The sequence below is a fragment of the Mycosarcoma maydis genome, chromosome 1 (genome assembly GCF_000328475.2).
Source record: "Mycosarcoma maydis chromosome 1, whole genome shotgun sequence".
Taxonomy (NCBI): Eukaryota; Fungi; Basidiomycota; class Ustilaginomycetes; order Ustilaginales; genus Mycosarcoma; species Mycosarcoma maydis.
In genome coordinates this window covers 1,220,647-1,245,475 of record NC_026478.1, presented here as the reverse complement: position 1 = coordinate 1,245,475, position 24,829 = coordinate 1,220,647, and the positions used below count along the sequence as shown (strand labels likewise).

Here is a 24,829-nt window from a genome sequence, read left to right as displayed (position 1 = left end):
CTCTGTAACATTCCCTGTGCACATTCATGTGTGAGCTTCTGTGGCGCAGAGCAAGCTCTTGACGGCATGCAGATGTGGTCTATGCACATGGTAGTGGAAGGAGCCTTGAAACCCCCAGCCCGGCGGCGTCCTATCTTTCACGCTCTACTGCTCACGAGTGTGCTCAAGCAGACCTTCGCAAGCAACGAAGGGTCTTTTTTCGTCGACCACGGACTGGTCGGATTTTGATTTTGTTTTTGTTTTTTGTTTTTTAAGATCGCGCACGATCTTATGCTGGTCGCTGTTGAGGTCCTTTGGATTCTGATTGCTGTAAGGCAGCTGCTGAAAATTGTGAATCGTGAATTGTGAATAGTGAATTTTGGGGTAAGTTAGCAAGCACAAATCACGAATTAATCGCGGCTGATTCGCGCTGTGCCCGTTACACTTGTCCTTATTCACGCGGTGTGCGCCGGCTAGATCGGTAACAGCAGAGCGCGCAGGGGAACCTAGCCGGAGGTCGGCTCGAGCTATCGAAGGAGCAAGAGCGTCTGCCTGAACAACGAATGGTGAGCAGACAGTTTCACATCAACAACACTGCCAGGCACGCTCGTCATCCCGCTTCCTGTTCCCCATCTCGCCGTCTACGCACGCTACGGTGAATCAACAACGTCAACTTCTCGTCGGCACACCCTGATTGGCATTGGCTGCGTGCAGCGCAAGCATCGAGTAGCACATCAAAGCGCGTCGAGCTCTTCTGCTTGGCTGGAAAGGCGATCCCGAACATATCGCTGATACCTTCGAAAAGCGTCGTCCGACTGTTGAACACTCTCGGAACAGGAGAATGTCCAAATCGGCACCTTCAGCGACCACAATGCGGCGATCGTCACGCACGCGGAATCCTACAGACAAGGTGCTCGGCTGCTTCTCCAACGTGGAACCATCGGAACGTCTCGATCACATGATCCGCTACCTTTCGACATGGTCTGGTACGGACAAATGCCTGATGCTGACGCAGTACTCTTCCAAGCTGGTGATTGTGCTTCTGAATCTTCAGTACGCGTTGCGGTTGCGCATGCTCGGCATGCGCTCTACCAAGACTTCATCTGCGGCGCAACGGGTGCAGAAGCTGGGATCGCTCATCAGCGATGCGAGGGTGCTGTACCGCATTTGGGGTATCCTTCCTATCATCAAGTGGATGATCGGTCTGGAAAGGTCGCCTCCTCCTACACGACTGCTGCACAACATTGAGCGCATTCAGGGATGGTCGATGCTCGCTTACTGCCCCATGGAGGCGATTGCCTATCTCGGCAGCCACGGCATCGTATCGGTACCCGATGCTATTCAGAATGGCTTCTGGCTGTGGGGCTCCCGATTCTGGGCGCTGTATGTCGGTCTTCAACTTCTGCATCTCGTCGAAGACAATCGACTGCTTCGACTGCGTGCAAAGGCGCTCGAGCGATCGCGTGGACATCCTACGCCCAACAAGATCCAGCTCAACGTCAACGCTCAGCTCGCGTCCGCCTCCTCGGGTGCATCCACACCGGCGCTCTCGGAAAAGTCAAGCTCCACCACACAGGAACAGGCGATCACGCGCAGAATGTGGGACGAGCTGGATGACCGAAAAGCTGCCATCCTCAATGAGTTGTGGGTGAATCTGGGCTACCTCCCGTTGACCATTCACTGGTCGTGCACCAAAGGTCTCATCTCTGAAGGCTGGGTCGGATTGTTCGGTACCATTGCTGCCTTGGCCGGTCTGCGGTCCGGCTGGAAGAACTCTGCTGCGCCACCAGTCCCGCCAGCTACTGCCTAGTGGCTCGTTAAGAGCATCGACTAATTCGATCTTGTCTATTCACGCATTGAGGTCGGTCAATAGAGTGCCGTAGACCATCTGCCGAATATCATACGTGAAAAGAGGTTACAATTCGGTTCGCGTGCGTAGCAAGGGTGAGCAAGAAACATGATATACCAGCTAAGGTAGGAACGGTAGATGCTAGAGCTGTGATCAATGAGCACGACGCTTGGGTATGCTTGTGTTCGCGCCTCGCATCTGGTTTTCGCCGGACGATCGGCGTTTTGGTGGTCTATCGAGTTCGGGTTCAGGTTCGGGTTCGGGTTCGGATTCGTCGTGAACTCGACCGCGGCCAAAGTGGATGGTTCGATTACGTGGTGTGCGCAGCTTTGTGTGGCTCTCGGTGTCCGCCTGCTTCTTCTGGCGTTGTTCGATGGCTATCGGATCGCCTTGGACGAGCTGTTCGGGGTTTAGCGGAAATGTTAATCTCCAGCTTCCCTGGACGCGTCCGGTGTCAATGCAGGGAAGATTGGACCGGGTCTCGTCGATGGCTAGCAGGTCGACGAGCTGTGAGTAGACGTGTGGATTGTTGAACGACCGATTCTTGATGAGTTCTTGGTTGTAGTGGATACCTTGACGCTTGAGCTCGTGGAAGCGTTCCACGGTCGCTTGGACGCGCGGATGCACCTCTGTCAAGCATGATGATCCGGCTTCGTCGTGTCTCGTCTTGAAGAATTCGTGCGGCGACGTTGAAAGACCCCAAAGCGGCCTTGGACACGCTTTCAAAGAGTGTCCCGGCTCAACACGTTGCGCTGGTGGTAGAAGCAGTGCTATGTTGCGGTAAAGCTCGGGATCGTCAATCTCGTCCTTGTAGTCGTCGAGGAAGATTTCGTCGACATACATATCCGTTCCCCTAAATTTGGGTCGTGTGTAACTCCGATATTCACATGCCTTGGCCTTACTACCAGCGTTCCAGCTCAGACTGGATCTACTAGGTCCAGCTTCCGAAGTCGTCTCGCTATCACAACATGGTGCTCGCAGAGGAGACGGCTTCATAGAGGTTGGATTCGCCCCACGTGCATCCTCTCGTACGACGTCCTTCGACTTATCAACATGTTGCTTTGCATGATTTCCTGGGTTCATGTCGGACGTGCTCTCCGGGCTCCCCGAATTGCGGCCGGCCATGTTGAGATGTTCTCGAGCAGATCGATCGAAACCACGTTGATGAGCCGGTGGGCATCTATCCAGGACCCAGCAAAACGTCGTTTTCAGTGGCGTGACTGATCTCAGTCGACATCCAAGCTTGCTTAGTCTCGACACTTGTCTCTGGAGCCATCTAAGGAGGCATCAAGCAAGCCGAAAAGGGCGGTAGAGTTGGTCAATCAAGAATCGTGAATCGTGAATCGTGAATCAAGTGTGTGTTGGTTTGGCATGACCAAGTGGAGGAATCACGGTGGATTCACGATTCGACGTTTCACCTTTGGTGTTTCAAGTTTCGCATTCACGATTCACTATTTTTTTCGGGGAATCATGTTACACCTGTCATTCCAACAGCTTTAGATAACTATGAATCGTGAATCACGAATCAGAGTCACGTGAGCAGCTCAAACGGAAGAAACGAAGCTTTGACACTTCAGGCCGTGTACTTGACAGACAGCTTGCACCTTGATCAACTTGGTTTGGTACGACGCAATCATCATCTGTGCTCATCAGTTCTGGTAGAACCAAGTGCACCAAGGCACATCTCTAAGCAATCGCTACTCTCTTCGGCGCAGAGTCAAGATCAGCAAAGGAGTGCTCATATCACGATGGTGTTTGCATCGACGTCAAGGCTGTTTGCGAGCTTTGCAAGCTTGACAAGCACACGTGCTTTTAGCGGGATGCGCAGAGTTTCTTGGGGTAGATCTAGCTCTAGGCTGACAAACGAGGATTGTGCTAGAACGATGCGCCAGTTTTCATCATCAAGGATCGCAGACGCAAGTCCACGCACCAAACACCTCGCACAGCACGGTAGCGGTGCCAAGCTGAAATCGCATTCAGGGACCAAGAAGCGATGGACGCCGCTTGGAAGCGGCAGTGGAAAGGCATACCAGCTCACATTCAAACGTGGCCTCGCCGGAAAGAGCCATCTCAACTCTCACATGCCCCGAGACAGACTCAACAACCTCGGCGGTACAGCTTTGAGCCCCAGAGGCCGCATCAACAGGACTTTGAGAAGACTTCTCGGCCCCAGCCTGTAACACTCGTCGCTCTTCACCAGCAACGCCAATCGACCCGTCTTCATTGCTCATGTGCACACCACGTCAGCTCGTCGCCAGATAACCATGGCGCAAGCTTCAGCTTGAACTGCACATGTCTGTCTTTCTCTCGCAGTTTATTCGTGATTCTCCATGCTACATGCTCCATGCTCCATGCTTGCCTGAGTGAGGTTAAATTGATTGCAATAGTCACGTGTGTACGTTTCTACCGTATGCAATACAGACTTTCCACATTCGCCCTCATCACCCGACAAAGCACCGTACATTACCCACTCGTGACTCTCGCTCCTCCTGCGCCCACCTAAGCGGGGCGATTCAAACTACTCCGTAAATCATCCGGCAGTGTCTGACACAACTTGTCGAGCTGACGCATCAACTTGTGCTTCTGATCCCTTAACCTCTTCTCCGTTGACATGCTCGCACTGTTGGCCACGAGCGTAGGTGTGTTTCTCCCTGATCCATTCACGTTCACGTTCAGGCTGGAAGCCGTTTCCGTTCTCCACCTGCTCCCCGGACCCGGTTCGGTCGGACTGGTCAACTGAACATCGACCAACCGGATCTGCTCGACCAAGCGAGAGTACAGATCGATGGTCTCGATCTCGCCTTTGGTCGAACCAAAGGTAGTTACATCGCCGTGGAGGAGCGAAGCAATGTATCGACGACGCTGTTCCTCCTCAGCTGCAGCTACCCTACTGTGCAACCACAGGGAGAAGTTGGGGCATCGCAGGAAATCCATGTACAGACTCTGGCGTACACTCGCTCCTGTCGGCAGCGACCTAGATCGAACAGCCAACGGCGTGCCATGCATCTTTAAGCTGGCCAGGAAATCTGTCGTGTTGAAAGGCCGGATCTTGGGCACCTCTGATGGCGAAGATAGATCGAACGATGCAGGCACCAACGACGCCACGTATCGATTCAAGGGTGAAAGGAAGCGTTCGGTCAGATCGGCAAAGTAGCGTCGCATCGTCACATTGGCAGATGCAATCGCAGCCGAAATCGCAGCCTCGTCGTTCAGCCCAGATTTGGTTGCGGACGTCGCCAGGTCTTGCAACCGTTTGAGCAATTGTCGGTCTTTGCTGATACGGCGTTTGCGTTTGGTGGTGAATCCGGGGATATGGTCAGGCCCTCCTCCACCGGCTCCGTGCCCACCACCGATCCCGCCGCCGACGAGACCGCCGCTACCACCACCCACTGCTTTCTTAGATCCCCCGCCGCTTCCACCTCCGTGCTTGATGGTGATCAACTTGACTGCCGCTTTCCCAACCCTCAAGACATGCGGCCAGTGGCCACACGCCGTCGCGAAGAAGGGATTAGTCGAGGCGATCAGCGTCCCTGCCTGAGGCTTGTTCTTGGTCACCAACGTTCGAAAGTCGTAATCGTGGATGTGAAAGTAGGGTCGGAAATCTCCCGCGTACGGGATGGGACGAATCAAATCAAGCATATGCCACACAGCTTCACTTGCAATTTTGGGTTCCGGTGCAATGACAAGGATCGGTTCGGCAAGCAGTACGCATTCCCAAAGCAGCCAGAGGTCTGCCAGAGCTTCTTTGAATGTCTCAAAGAGCGAAGTGGCTGGAATCGACGCGAGCAGTGGCCCTTCAGGACCAATCAGGGGTTCCGGAAGTTGTCGGTTGGTCGAGCCGTTAGCGCTGGATTGTCTGGAGCGAGATCGGATTGTCATGGTGGCTGTGTGTCTGAAGCCGCCTGTGGAAGAGTTTGTATTGGACGCCGAAAGGCTCAACGACTGCATGGGGGCAGATTCGGCGTTGGGCGAATTTTGCGGTTGCTGGCCGAAGGGTATCGCTGCTGTAAGGATGCTGCCTAGCAAGGGTAATGTCAGGATAGTACCTGGTTGCGGCGCCGGCCAGGACATGACATCATTAGCGAAGGCTTCGAGCATCGACATGCCATGCTCAAAGTACAGTGGCCCGAGGCGAGCGACAACTTCGCTAAATAGCCCAACAAGCGGCAAGTGAGAGAGGATGACGATGGATTTCTGGAAGTATCCACGTCGGTTGGTGGAGTCGCGCTTCTGACGAAAAAACACGTAACCGTAAATGTAACTGCTGCTGGTGCTGTTGCCCGGTGAACGTTTTGTATGAATGAGATCGCTGGTTTGGATCGACGAATTGGCGATGGTGGAGACAGAGCTTGCAGTCGGCGAGATGTTGGAGCCATGGCCGCCGGTGGAAGCAGCTGAGGAAGAAGAAGAAGTTGTCGTGACCGCAGTGCCAGCATCGCCATCGTCGTCTGCCGAGGCGGAGCTCAAAGAATGCGCACTGCTGTGCCGATCATGCGAAAAGTGCCTGGCCATGGCTGAGGAGCTTGACGACGAAAAGAGCTTTTGAGCTAGGCGATCGTGAAACGAAGTGGTAGATGTCATGCTCGGAGATTCTGCGCTGCGCAAGTTTGCGTCCGATCCGTGTCTGGATAGCGACTGCGAGCTGGTCGCTGAGGAAACAGACGATCCCCTGAGATGAGACGTAGGTGGAGTAATGGAACTGGTTGGTAAAGACAAGTTTGATTCCGTCTTCTTCTTTTGAGCTTGAGTGCCGGCATTGTGGAGCGCAGCCTTGTTCATGGATGGACGTGGCGTCTCTTCATCTGCCAGGATGGGTGGTTGTTGTAGCGCGTCGTTGAGACTTTTGATGGTCGGCGGTTCAGATTCTGAGGAATCGAGCGGAACCTCACGCACACGCCATGAAAAGACGAGCGAACCGTCGTCAAAAATGGAAGTGTCTGGGAACGATGAGAAAGCTATGTTGTCACGCTCTTCGCGACTGATGCCGAGCGGAGGATAGAGAAACTCAAGATCGGGACCCAATTCGAGATCAAAGTTGACGCAGCCGACGGAAAGCACCCAACGCTGCATGGCTTCGCGGTCGAGGGCAAGTGTGTTGTTGGAAGACTTGGAAGCCGTCTGTGCATCTGTCTCCGGTCTTGCAGATGATGCACAGAGCAATGCTGATTTGCTGCCGGATGATGCAGGTCGCGATGATGGACGTGATGCAGGGCGCGAAGCTGACAAGGCAGTTGCAGCTGTTGCAGAAGGATCGAGACCAAAAGTGGGGGTCCTAGGAGATACAGCGCGCAAAGAGGTCCTCCTGCTCGGGAGAGGATATCTGCCAGCTACGCTAGACTCTGACGAAGTGGGCGAGTCGAGATCCAAGAAGCTGGTCATGCAAGGTGACGAGGGACTGACGCCAGAAGCAGCGTACGAATCAATACCAAGATCGCCGTGGCCAAGCCCAGAAGAGAGACGCTTGGAGGCTTCACGGAAAGAGGCGTTTCGGGGTGGAGCTTGTGGGCCACCTTCTCCGACGGGGAGACGATCCGATATGGCTGGTACACCCGATCTACAACTGCGTCGAGATGAACGCGCTGAGATGACACTGTTTCTTGAATGAAGATTCGAGTCGAGTGGTGATGCAGATGTGGATTCCAGGTCGAGATCGGCGTTGAGCTCCTGTTCCACGCTCAGAGCCTGCTTGTCACCAGCTAAGGACGACGCGAAAGAGCGCGAGGATGGAAGGCGGGACTGGGTGATAGTGGCGGTGGAAGCGATGCTTCGCTGTGAAGAAGAAGAGGGTGGTGATGACCTCGAGGGGGGCGACAACGCCGTTGTGGCGCTTGTCTGCGACGAGACTGAAGCGGCAGGCTGTTGTGGGGCAATTGAGGAAAGATTCGTAGGGATGGAAGCAGAAATAGGATTCTCGGTAGCTGATAGATAGTTGGAGCCCAGCGAGGAGATACTTTTAGCGGAGACGTTTTGATTGCTGTTATCGGAGCTGGAAGCGGCAGAAGTGGGCGAGGTGGATGAAGAAGCATGTGTGGTCTCGCGCGCGGAGTGCTGTGTGATTTCTTCGTGCAGGGACAAGGCAGTCAAGCCAGATGAAGTGATGGATGAAGTCAAGCTGGACTTTGATACCGAGGATGCGGGCATAGTGGAGCCCGAGGCGGCGTTGGATGTGACCAATGGTCCCACCGACGAAGGCGCAGAACGACGCAAAGTGGTAGCGGAGACGACCGAGGGGGCTTGACTAGGATAGAAAGGAACGCTGGTAGGGTCGGTGGCAAGAGTGGATGTATGTACCTGATCTGCGTTTTCGAATGACGTGGACGGCGAACGGGACTGCATAGCAAATAAGCCGAGGTCGCCGTCGCCAGTTAGTGCGGGGGACGTCATGGCGTGAAAAGCGGCCATGAGGATTGTGGGAGCAAGTTGTTACTCGAGACAAGATGCAGGTTCAACGACTACAGAGGCACGCACGATGCCCGTTGAAGGGACCGAGATGTTCAAAGGGTGGTGTGAGCCAGATCGCGGCTGTCTAGAGAGATGTTGGGGAAAGCACGATTAGCCATGCAAGCATGAGTTGGAGGGAAGTCTATTTTGCCTCGAACAATCGATGGTCAGGTTGCAGAGCCGAAGGAGACCAAGCGCAAATGATGCTGTCCGTGGTGATTTGGTGGGTCGAAGATCAAGGCACAGCGCAACAATGCAGGTGGTACGCCCATGAGAAGCTCAGCAGGCGCGTGCTTGTGATTATGTGCGCCTTTGATGATTGCGTCAAGTTGTGTGGAGGCTCAGAGGCGTGAGCGCAACCTCGCGTGCAGACGGCGTATCGTTGATGTTTGCTAGTTTGCAAAGAGGAGATACTGGGCCAACTAGCTGGTATCGGGTATCGAGATGGATGGAGAGGGATTGGAGCCAAGATGTAGCGATGGGCAGCAAACGAAAACGACGTCCAAAGTCGAGGAAAGTATGGATGTGCGCGCGCCTGCACTCGTCCGTTTATTAACAGAACTGCGGGATTTGTCCGTGTGATGCTAGCAGGCGCATCTGGAAAGGCGAGAGACAATCACGAATTGTGTCACGAATTGTGTCACGAATTGTGAAGGACGGGAGACAATCCAAGCAAGACTCATGACTCTCTCCAAGCCAAGTGTGGAGTTGTATTCAATCATCCATCACCAATCAAGAATCCAAGAATCACAGATTCACGCACGAATCGTGAATCACGACTCACGACTGTTAATCTGAAATGTCACACTCACGACTCTCAACGCGGCCAAGCTCACCACGCATGGTTCGCGGTTTTGGCGTGCGGTTTCAGGCGCCCAGACAGGAGATGCAAATTAACATTTTCGCGCTTGGCTTGCTCACGGCTCACTGCTCACTGCTCACTGCTCACTGGTCGCTTCGTGCTTTAGGCTTTGCTGCGCGCTTCTCTTTAAGAATTCCTGAATGCTTTCGTGCCGCTGCCTCCTTGCTTAGGGTTGGCGCTTGAAATCTGAAACAGACTGCCGTTCCGTGCTTTGCGCAGACAAGCTAACTTATTAATCTAAGCACGAATCGTGAATCGTTTACAGTAGATTGATTTGGCTTTCATGTTGGTTACAAACAGTTACGAGTTCACGGTTCGATCCACCAACTCCACAGATGCTGCTCCATCGTGAATCACGAACAGCGCATTCGTGATTCATTCAGCCTTGAGTGATTTCAGACCAAGCCTCAGTCCTGGATCCTGAACCATGAATTCGTGATTCAGGATTGCTGAGCTGCACTCTGTCACTAGACCAACAAACACAGGCTCGGCTCCATCCTGTTCGCATCTGAGATTTCTTGCATTCGGCTGCGCCGCTTTCGGCCATCCACGACAACGTGAATCACGAATCACGAATCACGAATCACACCAGCTTCAGCCCCCGCCGCCGCGCTTACCCTCGGGCGTCCGCTCCACGCTCGCCCAAAACAATCCAGTAATTGTTATGCCGTCGCACGAGTACAGCTTGAGTCAAACGTGAAAATTCGCGCATCCTCCTCACGCCTGTCCTAGTGCAAGATTTCAACCCAAGTCCGACACGTGATTGGTTGTCTAGACCTCCTTTTGGTACAGCGGTCAAGCTTCAGGTGTCCTTTCGAGTTTTTTACACCATCGCAAACTGCCTCGAACCATTCGTGATTTAGGCTGCACGCGCCATCCAGCAGCTGAGTCACACCTCGTACGCATACACATGACGCTGACAGATAAAGACAGACTGGCAAGCAGGAATCTAGGTTCAATTTTGGGATTGTCAAATCTCTTTTTGGCGGGAATGTGGTGTGGGATGAAGAGAGTACTCGGTGATGTACAGATGGATTGCATGAGTCCAGCACCTGATAAGACGGTGCGTGAATGTCGGTGGAGATTGCATTCAAAGATGCGAATATGGATCCACATAGCTGAACCACCAAGCTACATGATTCATGAAAACCAAGAAAAAGATGCGAGACCAGACCGAAAACACGAGATTGAGCCGAGCCTGAAGGTGCACTGTGTGACCAAGCAACGCCAGCCTCGATGCTGTTTGTTTAACGGTAGGATTTCTGGCGACGAGCACGCGCACCGTGACCACCGAACTTCTTGGGCTCCGATCGGCGCGTGTCGGCGATCAACAGAGTGCGGTCATACGCAACAAAAAGCTGGCGGAGCTCGAGAGCCGAGGCGGCATCGTAGTACTTGGCGTAGTAGGCAACGAGCGACTTGGCGATAGCCTGACGGATCGCGTAGATCTGCGAAGTAGCACCACCACCCGAAACGCGCAGGCGGATGTCAACAGTGCTGTGATATGATCAAGTCGGACGAGTGGTACAATCAGAAGTCAGTCAACTTGAACCGAGGTTAATGGTGAGAAGCGCCAACCAGCAGCAATTGGGAAAGACGCAAAAACGTTGGGCAGGTCTGTGTCGCCGCACAGATCCAGTCGAGATTCCAGACAAGACGACAATCCCTTTACAATCATGCAAACGTCCATCATTGCAGGCCACTGATTGGCACCTGCCCTTGCCACGTCAACACATAGATCTCCTTGAAGTTCAAGTTCCATCGTCCTCTTTTCTTTTTTAATCTTTGCGGGGAGAGTGACAGTGTTGTCCTAAGCTCCCACCTTCGAGTCCTGAGCTGTGCCGTTGCATCCTTCAGAAACCCATGCTGGTTCCGACCATTCTCTGTGATGTGCCGAAAAGTCACCCTGTGCTTGACTTCGTTGCTGTGTCTGTCTTTGATTTGCTGACATTGCTTTGTTGCTGTATCCTCGCATCTTCCTCCTGGTTCGAACCTGCTGTTGCTGTATATCATCGACACTATTGCCGCATTTATCCCTCATTGCATCCTTGCGTTGTTATGGTAGCCAGATACTTACGAGAACTTGTCCTCACCGACAACGAGAACGGGCTCGAAGACCTTCCATCGGAGAATCTCGGGCTGGACGAGCGAGATGGGCTGGCCGTTGAGGCGGATAAGACCCTTGCCCTCCTTGCAGTGGGCGACGGCGGTAGCCGTCTTCTTCTTGCCGAAGCACGATACGGAAGGAGCGGACATGATGACTGCAAGAACAAATCAAGGTAGTAGGTGGACGTGTGTGTCGGATGGGTGAGTGTCAAGTATGCAAGCAACAGTGGAAGTGGTTGGTGAGGTTTGAGAGTGAGACGTGTCGCAAGAGTGAGTCCAAATGATGCAGTTGCGTCGATTTTGGAGTACGGTGGTTGAGAGGAAAAGAGGACAATCAAAGAATGGCGATGCGGTCCAAGTGTGCGGATGGGTCGAGTGTGGTGATTGATGAAATGTCGAGAGTGAACAAAGCGAGTATATGATGAGATGTGTGTGTGCAAAAGAGTAGCCAACGAGATTAAGAAAAGTCAGCTTCTGGCTTCAATACGTCGATGCCCTTTGTTGAATGGCTATTTGATGTGCTACTACGAGGTAGTCACCGATTACACCTACCTTCTTGATGATGAGGAGAGGTGGAAGAAGAAAGTAGTGGTCGCGATCGCACTTGCCCAGTGACCTTAGAACGACGAACACGCTCACTCACTCGCCCTCACTCAATCACCCGCTACACACAGTTTAGCCCCTCACCCTGTCAGCTGGCTCTGGTTGGCTCTGATTTCCTCTCTAGTTGGCTCACGAGCTATTCCAGCACCGATGCTACACCTATACACACGGTTTGCTTCGTCTCTCGATCTCTCAGATTCACGAATAGCAGCTTCTCTCTTATTTTTCAAGTTGCCGTCCTTAGAAGTATCCACTTCGGCCGAGGTCACGCGGCTGAAAATTTTTGGTTTTGTCAAAACTGTCAGTCACTCGGTCGCATTAACATTGAGGAAAGTGTATATCGCCGATTCATGCAGCTTTACGTCCGTTGATCCCGATAAAGACGATCACCTCGAGATGGCTGATCTGGAAAAAAGCACTTTCGACTTTTCGGAAAAGGGTTGGACGATGGAGCAAACAGGAATCACCAAGAATGAACATCACTCTTGGTCCTCGTCGTTGCACAGTCACATACTCCTCGACCTTTGCCTAGCCTCCATCTTCTCGTCACGTAACTCGAAATGACCTCGCTCCCGTCATCCAAGGCTTTTGCCTCGTTGACATCGCTGCGAGTGGCACTCCAGTCGATTGGCGGCACGCAGCCTGTCGTTGCAGCACGAGCACGAGCACAAGCACGAGCTCCAGCCGCTCCCGTCGTCTCCAGATTCGGCTCGTCATCGTTGCACACCTCGACGGCATCATCATCCACCACGCCTTTGACCGTAGCACCCTCCTCATCTTCTTCGACACTCGCGTCATCCGCATCCGCATCCGCATCCGCATCTGTAGGGCAGCAAGAGGATGGTGTGTATGCATCCGAATTCGACTCTGATAGCGAAATGTACGAAATTCCGCCTTTCGACGAAGGCGATCTGGTTGCTGTTTCCAACAAACCACCCTTGGTGCATGTTAAGCTGTCTCGATTGCAAAAGGGTAGCTCCACATCGAGCAAGGCATATGTGCCACTTTCAGCACACGTTTTCGATGCACCGGCACGTCGAGATGTGATTCACAGTGCGGTGGTATACTATCTCGACGCACAGCGATCTGGAACTGCCTCGACAAAGGGACGCTCGGATGTGCGCGGGTCGATGAGAAAACTGCGTCCGCAGAAGGGCTCTGGTCAGGCGCGTTTGGGAACCATGTCCAATCCGATCTTGCGTGGTGGTGCTGTAGCGCATGGTCCTCGACCTAGGGATCACTCGACCAAGTTGCCACGAAGGGTGCGTGAGTTGGCACTCAGATCGGCACTCTCGTCCAAATGGAGGCAGGGCAATCTGCTCGTCGTTGAAAACTTGAACTGGACTGCACCGCCCAGCTCCACAGGTCCACTCGCCCGTTTGCTCGGCAGCAAGGGTTGGTCCGACGCCCTCTTCCTCACAGCGCCTCGCGACCCGCAACCTTCCATGCGATCACTCATCAAAGACGCTCGTCCCTCATCCTCAGACCCCATCTACGATGAGCACCAAAAACTCTCCCACCAACAAGCCATTCGCAACTTCGTTCTTGCTTCTAATAACCTCCCGCGCGCTGAACTCATCGAGCTCGACTCCCTCACCGAAGAGTACCGCGACAATATCGCAAAGACCAGCGACGACAAAAAGAAACCTGGCGAGCTCCACGCTTACGAGGTTCTCCGTCGCCACAAGGTCATCTGCGACCTCGGCGCTGTAGAGTGGCTCGAGGAGAAGCTAGGAGGTGCCATCTTCCATGAACAGGCTAGCCTAGATGCCCTAACTGGAAACCCCGATGAGCATCTCCAGCCTGACCACGTCGACCATACAGTCGACCACACCCAAGCACTTTCTCAAGCTCCTGCCGGCGCTTCGACAGCTTGAGCAAGACTTCGTGCTGGCTCAAAACCTGTTTGTACTCTCATTCTGTTTCAGAAACCTTAACACACAAACGGCATAACCGACGTGCGATCTTCATGCAGGAACAGCAAAGGCATTGAGAACCGTAGTCCAATTGTGATGTGGGAGCAAATGGGAAGCATAGCCCGAAGAGGTCGTCACAGATACTCTTCTCTCAAGATTTGTGTTTCTAAAAGCGAGCAGATACCTTACATCAATTCGACTAGTCAGGCCAAGATGTACAGGCCTCATATCGCCTCATCCATGTCGTGCGTCCGGACCCAGGTCTGCAAGATCTCTCTTCCTCCGCTTTGAAATCGTTCTGCATCCTCCGCGGCTAGGTCTCCGTCTTAGCCTTCCTCTCAGTCTCCTAATCGTGCTCGATTGTCAGTCAACTCTCTTCTAACCACTTCGACTCGCGCCACGGCCTCTTCCATGATCGTTTCCTGTGGCCTCTTGCACGCTCTGCGAGATCGCATCAGCTCCCATCTCCCAAGGCCTCTCTTCTCCTTCTTGCTCCTGTGTGTCTTATTCTTCTTGCCGATCCATGGCCCAAGTTCGCTCGTTCTCTTCTTCATCCTCCAGCGCCCATCTTACCTCTTCCGCGTCCTCGCTGGACCAACTTTCCATGGCCCGTCGTCCCTCCTCCATCCTCACTTCCAATTCGAGATTATCCAACTCAAGCTGGCGAGCGTTGCTGCTGTAGTCATACAGTCCATAAAATTCTGCCCTCCTCAGCACAGATTCTCTGCGCTCTTTTGCTTTTCGCTTGACTTCTTCCGCGTCAAAGCCAAGGATAAGACCAACTTCAGCCATCGTCAGGCTAATGTTGTCCGACTCGCGTCCGACTCCAACTGAAGCTGCCAATGATGCCTTGATTGAACGTTCTCGTACATTCGAGGTTAGAAGCCCAGCTTGCAAAGTTTTCTGTTCTTCGGCCTGGACGCGAGTTTGTGCGACTAGGTCCTCCTGGCCTGAGGTACTCGCATTCAGACTGCTCGTCAGTGTTGCTTCCTGTGCAGCTGTTGAGGAACCAGCTCCGTTAAGAACCGCCTGGGGGTCTGCAGACGCAGCAACTGCCGCAGAGACTGCATCACCGCCGGAATTTGTTTGTGCAGCGAACGCCATTCCTCGGCGCGAGCGCTCGTCCGCGATGCGCATGACGGCGTCTTCGATCGTATCTTTCATCTTGACGCGAATGATTGTGGTCTCACGCCGCTGACCGATGCGATGAATGCGTGCCACTGCTTGAGCCTCGAGAGCTGTGTCCAAGGCCGGTTCTAGGAGATATGCCAGATCGCACGACGTTAGCGAGAGACCGGCTGCACCTGCACTGGCTCGGAATGGTACGAGTATTACATGGACGTGATCGTCGTCGCGCATCGCCCTCAAAGCTTCCGCTTGCTTTGTTTCATTGCCGCCAAAGACCACCGCTGAGACGCCGTTCTGCACGAGAGCCTCGCGCGCAAAGGTCAGCATCTTGGGCCAGTGCGAAAAAACGACAGCCTTGTGGGTAGGGTCTTGAGCTAATCGTTCCTTGAGATCCACAATGAGACCTGAGATTTTGCCGCTCCAATCGCCAACCACCGTCCCTGAGCCGTCCATCGAGACAAATTTTTCTGGCTCCATGATTCGCGTGACCTGGTTGGGGAGAAATTTGAGTCGACATTTCGGGCAGCGTAGCGGATCGTAGCTGGCCCGCAAATGGCTTGCCGATCGAGGATTGCGCTCGCAGATCTTGTCGATGCAGTCGGCGCAAAAGGAGTGGTAGCACGGCAGCACCGCAATCTGTATTTTGGATTCGAAGCAGATCGGACATTCGGGTCCAGAAGGCTGCTCGGCGGAAGCAGTGGCCACAGAGTCGCCGGCTTGTCCGGGACCAGACTGTGTCTCGCCGCCAAGACCCTCAAGCAGTTGCTGCCGCAAGAAAGCAACCTCATGCGCCTTGCCCGGCAGATCTGACTGTAGACTGTGAAGCCTCGCCCTTGTCGTCTCGAGACGCTCCTTGGGCTTGTAAGACCACACTCGTGTGATTTGCCGTTGCGTGGCTTTGCCGCGAAGACGCGACTTTTTGAGCAAGCCAGGTTCGAGAGCATCCATCTTGACTTTCTTGCGAGGCTCAGCGCGATCTTTGTACGTTTGCGCATTTTGTTGTGCCGTGATTAGCGCCAGGTATTCATCTTGGCCCATATCTTCGGCGCCGGCGTCCTGGACGACGAGGTGATAACGAGGATCTGTGAGATTGACCGAGGGATCGTCTGCATTCTTGAACTCCTTGTCGAAGCAGGTGCGGCTGGGTCGTTCTGGATCCCAGCGTGCCGGCGGTTCGATGACCGTTTCTGCGTTTTGACCGTTGGTGGCAGGTGCGGCATGCTTCTGCAGAAGCGTGCGCAACCAATAATTTGCCTCCTCCCACGAGAGGTTTATCCTCAGTGTCGAATCGGATCCTACCACAGCGGCCTCGCCAACGCTATCAGTGGTCACTGCCGACATCGAGCTCGATGCTTCAGCACCAGCTGTTGAATCGTCGGTCACACTAACCTCGAGACCGCCAGTGGCATCGGTGCCATCGACCGCCGACGAATTGTTGGATAACGCGGCCTGCGCTTCAGCGTTGGGCATCTCGGCTTCTTGCTCGTTCTCTGCAGACGAACCAAGACTTCGGCGAGCTTGCTCATCTAGCGCGGCAGTGACTACCCGCAACGCTGCGTCCAGCTCTCGACAAACATCCTCTGAATCTTTGAGCGGGGACGGACCACCGCGCCAGCGTTTCTTGTCCTTCTCTGCGGTGTAAAAGTCGTGGCTCCATACGAGCTGCAGCGTGGTGGTGACAAGTTGCATGCGGAGCGTGGCGAGCTCGGACTCGGCCTGTTGGAAGAAGCGCTGAAACAACTCAGCAAACGACAGCCGTGAGTAGTTGTGGAAGTACAAATACTCATCTGCAACTTGAGGATGGCTGAGCAGTTGGCGGAGATGAATGAGAAACGTCGGCTGAGCGACATTGACAACGCCTCTGGCGGCTTGCTTTGTGAAGCTGTCACAGAACTTGCTCACTTCCTTGTCGTAAAAGATCCGTTCGACATGCTTGAGATTGAGCTCAAGCACCTCGTTCTTGCAGGGAGGCAGTGTAATCTCGTCTTCGACGTGGACTTGTGTGTGCCTCCAGACGAAACGCGGCAGGATGGCGCGTAGGCGGCGGATGCCTTCGATGGAGCCTTGACTGAAAGGCTGCTGAAGAATTTCGCGGAAGAAGCGCGGCGCTGCTAAGGGGTCGTGATCCATAAACGCAAAGATGCCCTGAATATCGCGGATGCCCTTGGTTACGGGTGTTCCTGTGACCATCCAGCAATTGCTACGCCAAAGCTCGTGGACCATGCTGGTTGCTTTGCCGGACGCGCCAGCAACGATCTGTGCCTCGTCCAAAAGTATGCGCCAGAAGAGGACTTCCAGCAGCGGCGTACGAACTTGGTTGCTGTTGTGGGGTACTTTATGGCTCTCGGTGAGCTGGAAGGCCAGCTCTTCGTACGTCGCAACAACAATGTCCGGCTGGGTAAGCTTCCTTTCTGCAAGTGCTCGAACGTCGGCACGTCGCGAGCGCACATCCCAGGCAAAGTCAGTGTGTCTGTATCGGATGACACCTGCTTGTTGGCTGAGATGGCCGTCCAGTGAGTCCGTACCGACGGTGCTGCGACTGCGGAAATGCTTGCGGATTTCGTCCATCCACTGCTCTACCAATGCAGCAGGACATACCACCAGCGTGGCTCGTGATACAAACGGACGCGCCGATGGTTCCATCTCTGAAATCATCCGTGCGCTGCGTGAGGTATCGTACTCCAAAAGATTCGAATTGTCGGGACGAGGACGCGCTGCGATGAGTGAGAGACTCTCGAGCGTCTTTCCAAGGCCCATCGCCTCGCAGAGCGCACCTCCAGGCTCGCTCGGACGGCAGCAGAAGCGACGAAGACTCAGCAAGCCCGAGATCTGGTCAAAGTAGAAAGTCTGATCGACGGGGTCGATGAATGGCTCTCTTTTCAAGGGACCGAGTGTCTTCACAGTGGCGCTTGTCGAGGAATTGCTTGTTAAAGTGATTCTAGTCTCGGCATCATTGGCAGCGTCGAGAGCAGCAAGACCTGCTGCTTTCACTTTGGAAGTGCGTCGCGCTCGTGACTGGCTGCGCTGTATCACATACATGAGCGCTTCTCGCTCAGCCTCGAGCTGCAGACGCCTCCTCATGATGTGTCGCGCATCCTTGCACCGCAAGGGGAGCCAATTGGGCATGAGTTGATCGATGTCCTCGTCGACCACAGTCTCTCTCTTGATCAGCCATGCCAGACATCGAGCTTGATAGCCCATCAATGGGGTGGGAATGACGTCAGACGGTGGATAGACCTTGGGTCCGTCCGAAGGGGGACGGCAAGCCTCTAGGAGACTAGTGACGTTGGTGTCGAGGGGTAAAAACTTTCTGCTAGTGATGTCGCCAAGCCTTGTATCGGTGCCCGAAATCTGCTCTCCGGGTGGCAGAGCTTCCTGCTTGAGACGAGGCGCTGCTACGACCGGGTTTCTTTCGGTCATGATCTGGCAACTGAGACAAGAGCATACATAGCTGGATGGAACGTCTTGGTCTTCGGCGGATTCAAGCGTGGGAGGATATGGTCTAAAGCGACCTGATGTAAAAGACATGTGGGAGGACTTCTTGCGCTTCTTGCTCAAAGTATTCGAGGTGGAGGACGTGTTGGGAAAGTCGAGAGGCTCCACATTATCGAGCACGAGATGACGAGAGAGTGTCGACTGCTTGGGCGGCAAATCGTAGAAGGACTCATTGCGATCCCAATAGGTATGTGCGTCAGTGTCCAGCTCGACAAAGCTAAAGTCCCAGTCGACGATGGACGGAATGGCTTGGCGGAGCGCGCGAGCTAGGCCGAGCGAGCCCTGTGCGGCTGTGTTCTTGAGGTCGTCACTTGAAGCAACAAAGCCATCAACTTTGTCTTTGCCTGCGCCGTATTGGAGAGCGGCTGGTTCTAGGCCGACTTGGACGCTCAAGGTTCCGAGTAAGCGAGTCGACGGCACATCTGACGATCTGGAAATGACGCGAGCCAGGGGTTGGTTGGCGGCAGAGGACGACTTGGATGTCTGTGCGGAAACACGCTTGGAGGATGTCTCGAAAGCATCTGGACCAAAGACCTCAGACATTGGAGGCAGAAAGGGCGGAGCCAGAGTGACCTCGCCGTACAGTTGAATCCATTCCTTGGATATCAGGACCGGGTCCAGGTGGGTTAGAGGGTGGCTCGCTGCATCCTTGAAGGCCGAAGGGATGAGGTATCCGAGCAGAAGCGTATCTGGATCATCTTGTTCGTTGTCCGACATGTTGTCATCCTCGTAATGTGCTGCTTCCAAGACTTGGGAAGTGGATTTGGTTGCTGGTGGAATGTCGCTAGGACTGTAGCCTGGAGGAGCGGACGCAACGACTGCAAGGGCCTGGTGCAGCTTTGCAGTGACGCTTCCAGACCAACCGCGCGATGTACGGGGAAGGTTAAGGTGCCAATCAGACACAAGTTGGGGTACAAAGTCGACCTCGAGATAAATGTAGTCTGGCCTCTTGGACTTTGGCTTGCGCTTCGACTGATTGTCCTTGGTTGTGGCTCGAGGGCTTGAGGAGAGATGGTCAGCATGGTTGTCATCTCTCATCGAGAGCTCGGGGAACCATTGGCTGAGCTTGTGTTTGAGGCTCTCATATGGTGCCGGATTGAAAGCGGATATGCGTGAGCCGTAAGGAGAGTCGAGCTCTAAGGGAATATCAAAATCAAATAGCGGGATAGTGGGGGCCTGCGCCGAAAGCTCCGCCTCGGTCTCCGTCGGAGATCCTCGATCATCTTGAGAGTGGACGGGAGATGGCATCTTTGCGTTTGCTCTGGACTTGCTCGATCGTTCAGCGCAACCTTGAGGTTTGGATTTGGTAGATGAGGTCGCTCGTTTGGTTGACGAAGCAGACGCTGTGTTTGGCTGAAACACAGCCGCAGTCCGCTTGCGGGTTGTGACGACCATGATTGGGCGAATGCGACGTGAGTGGCGCTTATGCTGACACACGGAAGCTAGGAGGCGATGATTGTGAGTCCAGATAGGCGGTAGGAGCGCTGGGTTTGTGCCAAGGTAGGTGAGAGGCGATGAGCCCGAGTGATGGGAAGCGAAGAAGCGACGTGCTCTCGATGTACAGGCTGATTCGTGTGCGTCGACTAGAGTGCGACTGATGAGCTCTGGCTAAAAGAGGTTCAAGTGCTGCATCGAAGCTGGTGATCGCCCTGAGTAGCCACCAAGGCTCGACCCCAGATGAATTGACGAGGCGACTAGCAAGGTCCCGAGGCGATGCTGTGCTGGATAAGAGGGAAGAAGGACTGACTGGACACTCACGACTAGCAATCACAAAGTGCAGCGTGTGGGCGACTCAGCTTGAATCTAGTGTTGCTGGTAGGCTGATTTAGCTTTGGGACAGTTTACGGTTGGCGTAATTGTGATTGTACAGAAGGAGGAGTGGGATTCGATCCAAAGGTGGGAAGAAGAGCCCTTATGGCCATGGTCGGGCCAGGAAAGTCATCGCGACACAGAGCCGACCAAGCCAAGCCAAACCAAGTGGTGTTCCGTAGCTAACTTCAGTGTGAGTTCTCAGTACGAGCCTGAGCTGAGTCCGGACGAAAGCGTAGCGGTCCGAGCGCAATCACGAATCACGAATGCTTCGTGCTTTAATAATCAGTGAATCATGAATCTCCCTTTGTCTATATTCACACGATGATCAAAAAGCGCAAATAACTTAAGGTACATCAAACGCTCAGCCAGCTCCATGCTTTCAGAAAGCCGTCTCGAGGTCAACACACCGGAAATCAGCGATAAGCACCCAACAGAGGGCCGATACTTCAATCGTGAATGAGCGCAAGGAAACAAATCAGCACGAGCCGAATTTTTTCGGCAATCGGAAGACCCTTCACGCTTTTTCTGCTTTCAAGAATTTTGAAACAACAAAGAGTTGTGCTTCCACACACTGGTCTTCTTCCTCTCTTTCTCTCTCTCTCTCTCTCTGTGACCGTACCTTCTTCCTATAGTCCCACACACATGTCTGGATGGAATAGCGACCGGTACCATCATCGTGGTGGTGGTGGTGGAGGAGGAGGAGGAGGCGGAGCAAGAGGCGACACTGGCCGTGGCCGGGGAAGGGGTCGGGGTCGGGGTCACAGTCACAGTCACGCCCACAGTCACTCTGGCCGCGGGCGGGGATCCTTTGCACAGCATCGACAACCTCGTGATTCTGGATATGTCCCCAGACAAACCCGAAACGCATCTGACCCGACATCCGACGCTCATGGCTCGCTGCATTGCGATCATGTTGACGACCACCCGCCCTCTTCTTCGGTTGATCCCGCCATGGCTCCGTCTCGATGCAACTTTCGTACCCACTCTGCCCTCTCTCTCACGCTCCACAAAGCAGATCGTCACTTGATTTACCCAGAGGGTGGCATTGAAGAGCTGCAACGACTCGATCCGATGCTGATAGCAGAGCAGAGAGAACAGCAGCGTCGAATGCGCCAACATCAACGCCGGAATCCACATCCCCTGCCTCTCCGACCAAAAAGAGCATCTGCGCCCACCTTGGACCACGACCTATCTGACCATTCCGACCAAACGGACAGCGATGATGACGCTAGTAATAGCGATTCGGACAGCTCGTCTGACTCTCAGGATGGGCCAGATCAATCAATTCCGACCAATCCGCAAGGCAGCGGCCGCGCACTTGATGGGCCAGCCGATGCCACCATCTCTGGCCTCAATATCCAGCTTGATTCGCCCGAGCTCATCGCAGAGTGGATCAATCAGCGCAAAAAGCGGTGGCCAACACAACAGGTCGTGCAGGAAAAGCTCAAAGAGAAGGAACAAAGGCAGAAACGGAGTGAGGCGATATACGGCCCCCGCCCCGCACCCATCCGCAAGAGGCAACACGAAGAGCTAACAAACTCAGTAGCAGGGCTTTCAGAAGTCGGAGAACATGCTCATAGGACCCCGACATCTGCGTCCTACGAGAAGAAGCAGAGGCTGGACATGGAAAGCGCAACGTCGGTCGAGCCAAACAGCAAGCTCAGCGCCACGGCAGACCAGGACACTGAATCGGATAATGATGCACCAGAAGAAGTATCATCCAGAGCGCCCGTTCCATCTCTCGAGCAAGAAGCAGGCGTTTCCGCACCGGAAGCGCGTTCCAGCAATCACCAGGACCGTCGTCCCATTTGCACACACTTCTTGCAAGGTCGCTGCAACTACGGCGACCGCTGCAAAAAGCGACATGAAACGAACACAACAGGCACCTCACAGCCGCAACAGCACAACCTGGAAAGAGCAACGCGACGACCTCATCCCAGACCACCACCCATCAATCCCTTCGACCAACCTGATCTACTTCGACAGCTACTCCGAAACGAGATTGAGAAGCATGTAGATGCGGTGGGACAGGCTATCCGATTCATCGTCGACAACGATATGCTTCTTCACGTAGAGACCGAGGAAGGGCAAGCAGATGAGCAGAGGAGAAAGAGAAACAAGATTCAGTTGCTACCATCCGACGGTCACCAAGGTGTCGATGCCAAGTCAGAGCACGGTAGTCCCGAGGCGAAGCAAGCCGAAGTGACCGCAGCCGTACCGTCGATGCTCACAGAGGAGCCCACACTCAGCGAGCCAGTAGTTCCAGGCGGCATGGCCGTGATCAATTCCATGTTGCACCCAACTAGCTCTTCAGGGCAAGCGTCTCTCTACCGTCCCGCTTCACCTACGTTGCGCGCTCTCTCGGAACTCAAGTATCCACCTGAACCCGATCCGCTTATCTTGCTCGACCCACTTCGTCGCGATGATCCCAAACCGCTGCTGCCCTCTCAACTTGTTCGCATCGCCAAGGATCCCGTCATCCGTTCTGTTCTGACCCCTTCCACGCCACTTTATCCAAATGGCCACAAGCCTGCCTCGCTCGAACGTGCCATCGTCTCACTCGACGCTCTGCCCACCGACCTCTACCGCAATGCGGCGATCGAGATGATACTCGGCATCGCCACTTTTTCCTCGCCGGCGTCGTCTGCTCGCGGAGCTGGTCTAGTGGTAGTCTCAAAGGATGGTAGGAAAAAGGTCAGCGAAACAGATTTGTTTCGCATGGGGTTGAGAGTGGGAGGAGACGAAGTGCTGGCAATCAAAAAGCTCGCGGATAGGCTCAGTGTGCTACTCGACTCGAGCTTGCAGATGGATGAGGTGGGCGAGGCCGATTGGGGACTACTGACTGCCGAGCAAAGGAACGAGATGCGACAATTGCATTTCCGTCGAGAGGCAGATAGGCTCGATCGTCTAAGAAAGCTCGGCATCGACGTTTGAATACGCGCTTTCCCTGTACCAAGCACAACTGTACACACAAGCACACACTGTCATTCCTGCTTGATACTCTGTCCGACAATTTGGCAAGTGTGAATGCTAGCGTGACGTGGATGACTCGAGATTCTACTTGACAGAGCGGTATTTGTCGGTAGCCTGAACCAATTTATCGGCGAGACCCGGTTCCTTTGCCGAGTGACCAGCGTCGGGGACCAGGTGAAATTCTGCCTCTGGCCAAACCTTGTGGAGTTCCCAAGCGGTTGTGGCTGGACAAACAAAGTCGACCCTACCCTGAATAATGGATGCGGGAATGTGCCTGATCTTGTCAATGTTTTCCTTGTTTAGGAGCTGACCGTCTTGCATCCAGCCTTGGTTGATAAAGTAGTGGTTTTCGATGCGAGCGAAAGCCAAGGACCAATCGTCGTCTTCGCCCTTGGCGAGGCTGTTTGCGTCGACGTAGAGTTTCGACGTTGAATTCTCCCACGTGCTCCATCGACGAGCAGCGTCGAGACGCACAGCCGCGTCGTCCGAGGTGAGACGCTTGTTGTATGCGGCGATAAAGTCGTCGCGTTCAGCGGGCGGGATTCCATCGCGGTAGACGTCCCACTGTTCGGGGAAGATGTGCGAGGCACCATTTTGGTAGAAGAACTGCAACTCTGATTTGCGCAGTGTGAAGATGCCGCGAAGAACCAACGCGCTCACGCGTTCAGGATGCGTTTGAGCATATGCCAAGGAGAGAGTAGAGCCCCACGAGCCACCAAAGACGTGCCACTTGGTAATGCCAAACTTTTCGCGCAACTTTTCCATGTCTGCGACAAGGTGCCAGGTGGTGTTGTCAACCAAGTCAGCGTGAGGCGTGCTTTGGCCAGCTCCACGCTGGTCGAACGAGAGAATGCGATAGTGAGATGGGTCGAACCAGCGTCGTTCCTCAGACCAGATTCCTCCACCGGGTCCACCGTGCAAGCACACAATCGGGTAGCCATCCGGGTTGCCGCTCCACTCATAGTAGATCGTGTGTCGGCCATCCACCGCAAGACGACCGGTTTCAAACGGCTCGATGGGTGGGTACGGTTGACGAAGCGTATCCTTGTAGCCGATCAGCGAGCGAGCAGCTTCGGTGTAGTCAACAACATCCGCCGCGTGAAGCCCGAGCTTTGGCTTCTCAGATTTTTGCGTGCACATGTTGGCGTGGTGGAGATTCGAGGTGCGGCGAGAGCAGCTGCTTGAAGACGAGTGAGGATCGCCAAGATGCAGTAGTAGCAGAGAGGAACGCTGCTCTCGAATAAGCAGATGTGGTTGCAGTAAGCGTCGCGGTAGAAACATGGAAGTTTGCAGGCGAAAAGCGAAAGCTATATGAGTAGTGCCTCAGTCTGTGAGTCGCATTCTCGACGGTTGATTAATCGTCCTTGACCGGCGGTTCCAGTCGAAACGCCCTTCCTGTAGCCTTCTAGGCAATTCACAATTCGTGATTGTGACTCACGACTGTAAACTACTCTTCATTGGCTGGCTGGCTGGCGGTGTCAACCTTTTGCGGCTGAGGACCTTTTACGTTCGGAAAACTGCGTTCCATACACGATATCGTGTATGGTTGCAGCTGACATTTTTTGGTGGCTCGACCGTCATTCGACTGGAGTTCAAGCTCAGCAATCCAGTAATCGGTCAAGTGTCCGAAACACTTACGACTCGTGACTCTCTGACTCCCGACTC

The 24,829-nt window shown here is 54.1% G+C and overlaps 9 protein-coding genes across 9 annotated transcripts; 4 read left to right on the top strand and 5 right to left on the bottom strand.

Moving 5' to 3' along the window:
- Positions 1 to 820: 820 nt before the first annotated feature.
- On the top strand, positions 821 to 1,789 carry UMAG_00440 (uncharacterized protein; the record flags this gene model as incomplete). The annotated part of the gene is made up of 1 exon (XM_011388005.1): positions 821 to 1,789. One exon carries the CDS (start codon positions 821 to 823, stop codon positions 1,787 to 1,789), a length of 969 nt encoding a protein of 322 aa, XP_011386307.1.
- A 192-nt stretch (positions 1,790 to 1,981) lies between these two features.
- On the bottom strand, positions 1,982 to 2,953 carry UMAG_00439 (uncharacterized protein; the record flags this gene model as incomplete). The annotated part of the gene is made up of 1 exon (XM_011388004.1): positions 1,982 to 2,953. One exon carries the CDS (start codon positions 2,951 to 2,953, stop codon positions 1,982 to 1,984), a length of 972 nt encoding a protein of 323 aa, XP_011386306.1.
- A 623-nt stretch (positions 2,954 to 3,576) lies between these two features.
- Positions 3,577 to 4,008, top strand: UMAG_00438 (mitochondrial 54S ribosomal protein bL35m; the record flags this gene model as incomplete). Its single annotated transcript, XM_011388003.1, has 1 exon — positions 3,577 to 4,008. The coding sequence occupies one exon, from the start codon at positions 3,577 to 3,579 to the stop codon at positions 4,006 to 4,008; it is 432 nt and encodes a 143-aa protein (XP_011386305.1).
- A 319-nt stretch (positions 4,009 to 4,327) lies between these two features.
- Positions 4,328 to 8,230, bottom strand: UMAG_12152 (uncharacterized protein; the record flags this gene model as incomplete). Its single annotated transcript, XM_011388543.1, has 1 exon — positions 4,328 to 8,230. The coding sequence occupies one exon, from the start codon at positions 8,228 to 8,230 to the stop codon at positions 4,328 to 4,330; it is 3,903 nt and encodes a 1,300-aa protein (XP_011386845.1).
- Positions 8,231 to 10,378: 2,148 nt separating this feature from the next.
- Positions 10,379 to 11,387, bottom strand: UMAG_10114 (40S ribosomal protein uS9; the record flags this gene model as incomplete). Its single annotated transcript, XM_011388368.1, has 2 exons — positions 10,379 to 10,628; positions 11,209 to 11,387. 2 exons carry the CDS (start codon positions 11,385 to 11,387, stop codon positions 10,379 to 10,381), a joined length of 429 nt encoding a protein of 142 aa, XP_011386670.1.
- A 1,013-nt stretch (positions 11,388 to 12,400) lies between these two features.
- UMAG_00435 (mitochondrial 54S ribosomal protein uL4m) lies at positions 12,401 to 13,717 on the top strand (the record flags this gene model as incomplete). Its single annotated transcript, XM_011388002.1, has 1 exon — positions 12,401 to 13,717. One exon carries the CDS (start codon positions 12,401 to 12,403, stop codon positions 13,715 to 13,717), a length of 1,317 nt encoding a protein of 438 aa, XP_011386304.1.
- Positions 13,718 to 14,260: 543 nt separating this feature from the next.
- Positions 14,261 to 19,774, bottom strand: UMAG_12151 (uncharacterized protein; the record flags this gene model as incomplete). The annotated part of the gene is made up of 1 exon (XM_011388542.1): positions 14,261 to 19,774. One exon carries the CDS (start codon positions 19,772 to 19,774, stop codon positions 14,261 to 14,263), a length of 5,514 nt encoding a protein of 1,837 aa, XP_011386844.1.
- Positions 19,775 to 20,833: 1,059 nt separating this feature from the next.
- On the top strand, positions 20,834 to 23,125 carry UMAG_10113 (uncharacterized protein; the record flags this gene model as incomplete). The annotated part of the gene is made up of 2 exons (XM_011388367.1): positions 20,834 to 20,856; positions 21,043 to 23,125. The coding sequence occupies 2 exons, from the start codon at positions 20,834 to 20,836 to the stop codon at positions 23,123 to 23,125; spliced, it is 2,106 nt and encodes a 701-aa protein (XP_011386669.1).
- Positions 23,126 to 23,248: 123 nt separating this feature from the next.
- On the bottom strand, positions 23,249 to 24,304 carry UMAG_00432 (putative proline iminopeptidase; the record flags this gene model as incomplete). The annotated part of the gene is made up of 1 exon (XM_011388001.1): positions 23,249 to 24,304. The coding sequence occupies one exon, from the start codon at positions 24,302 to 24,304 to the stop codon at positions 23,249 to 23,251; it is 1,056 nt and encodes a 351-aa protein (XP_011386303.1).
- Positions 24,305 to 24,829: the final 525 nt, after the last annotated feature.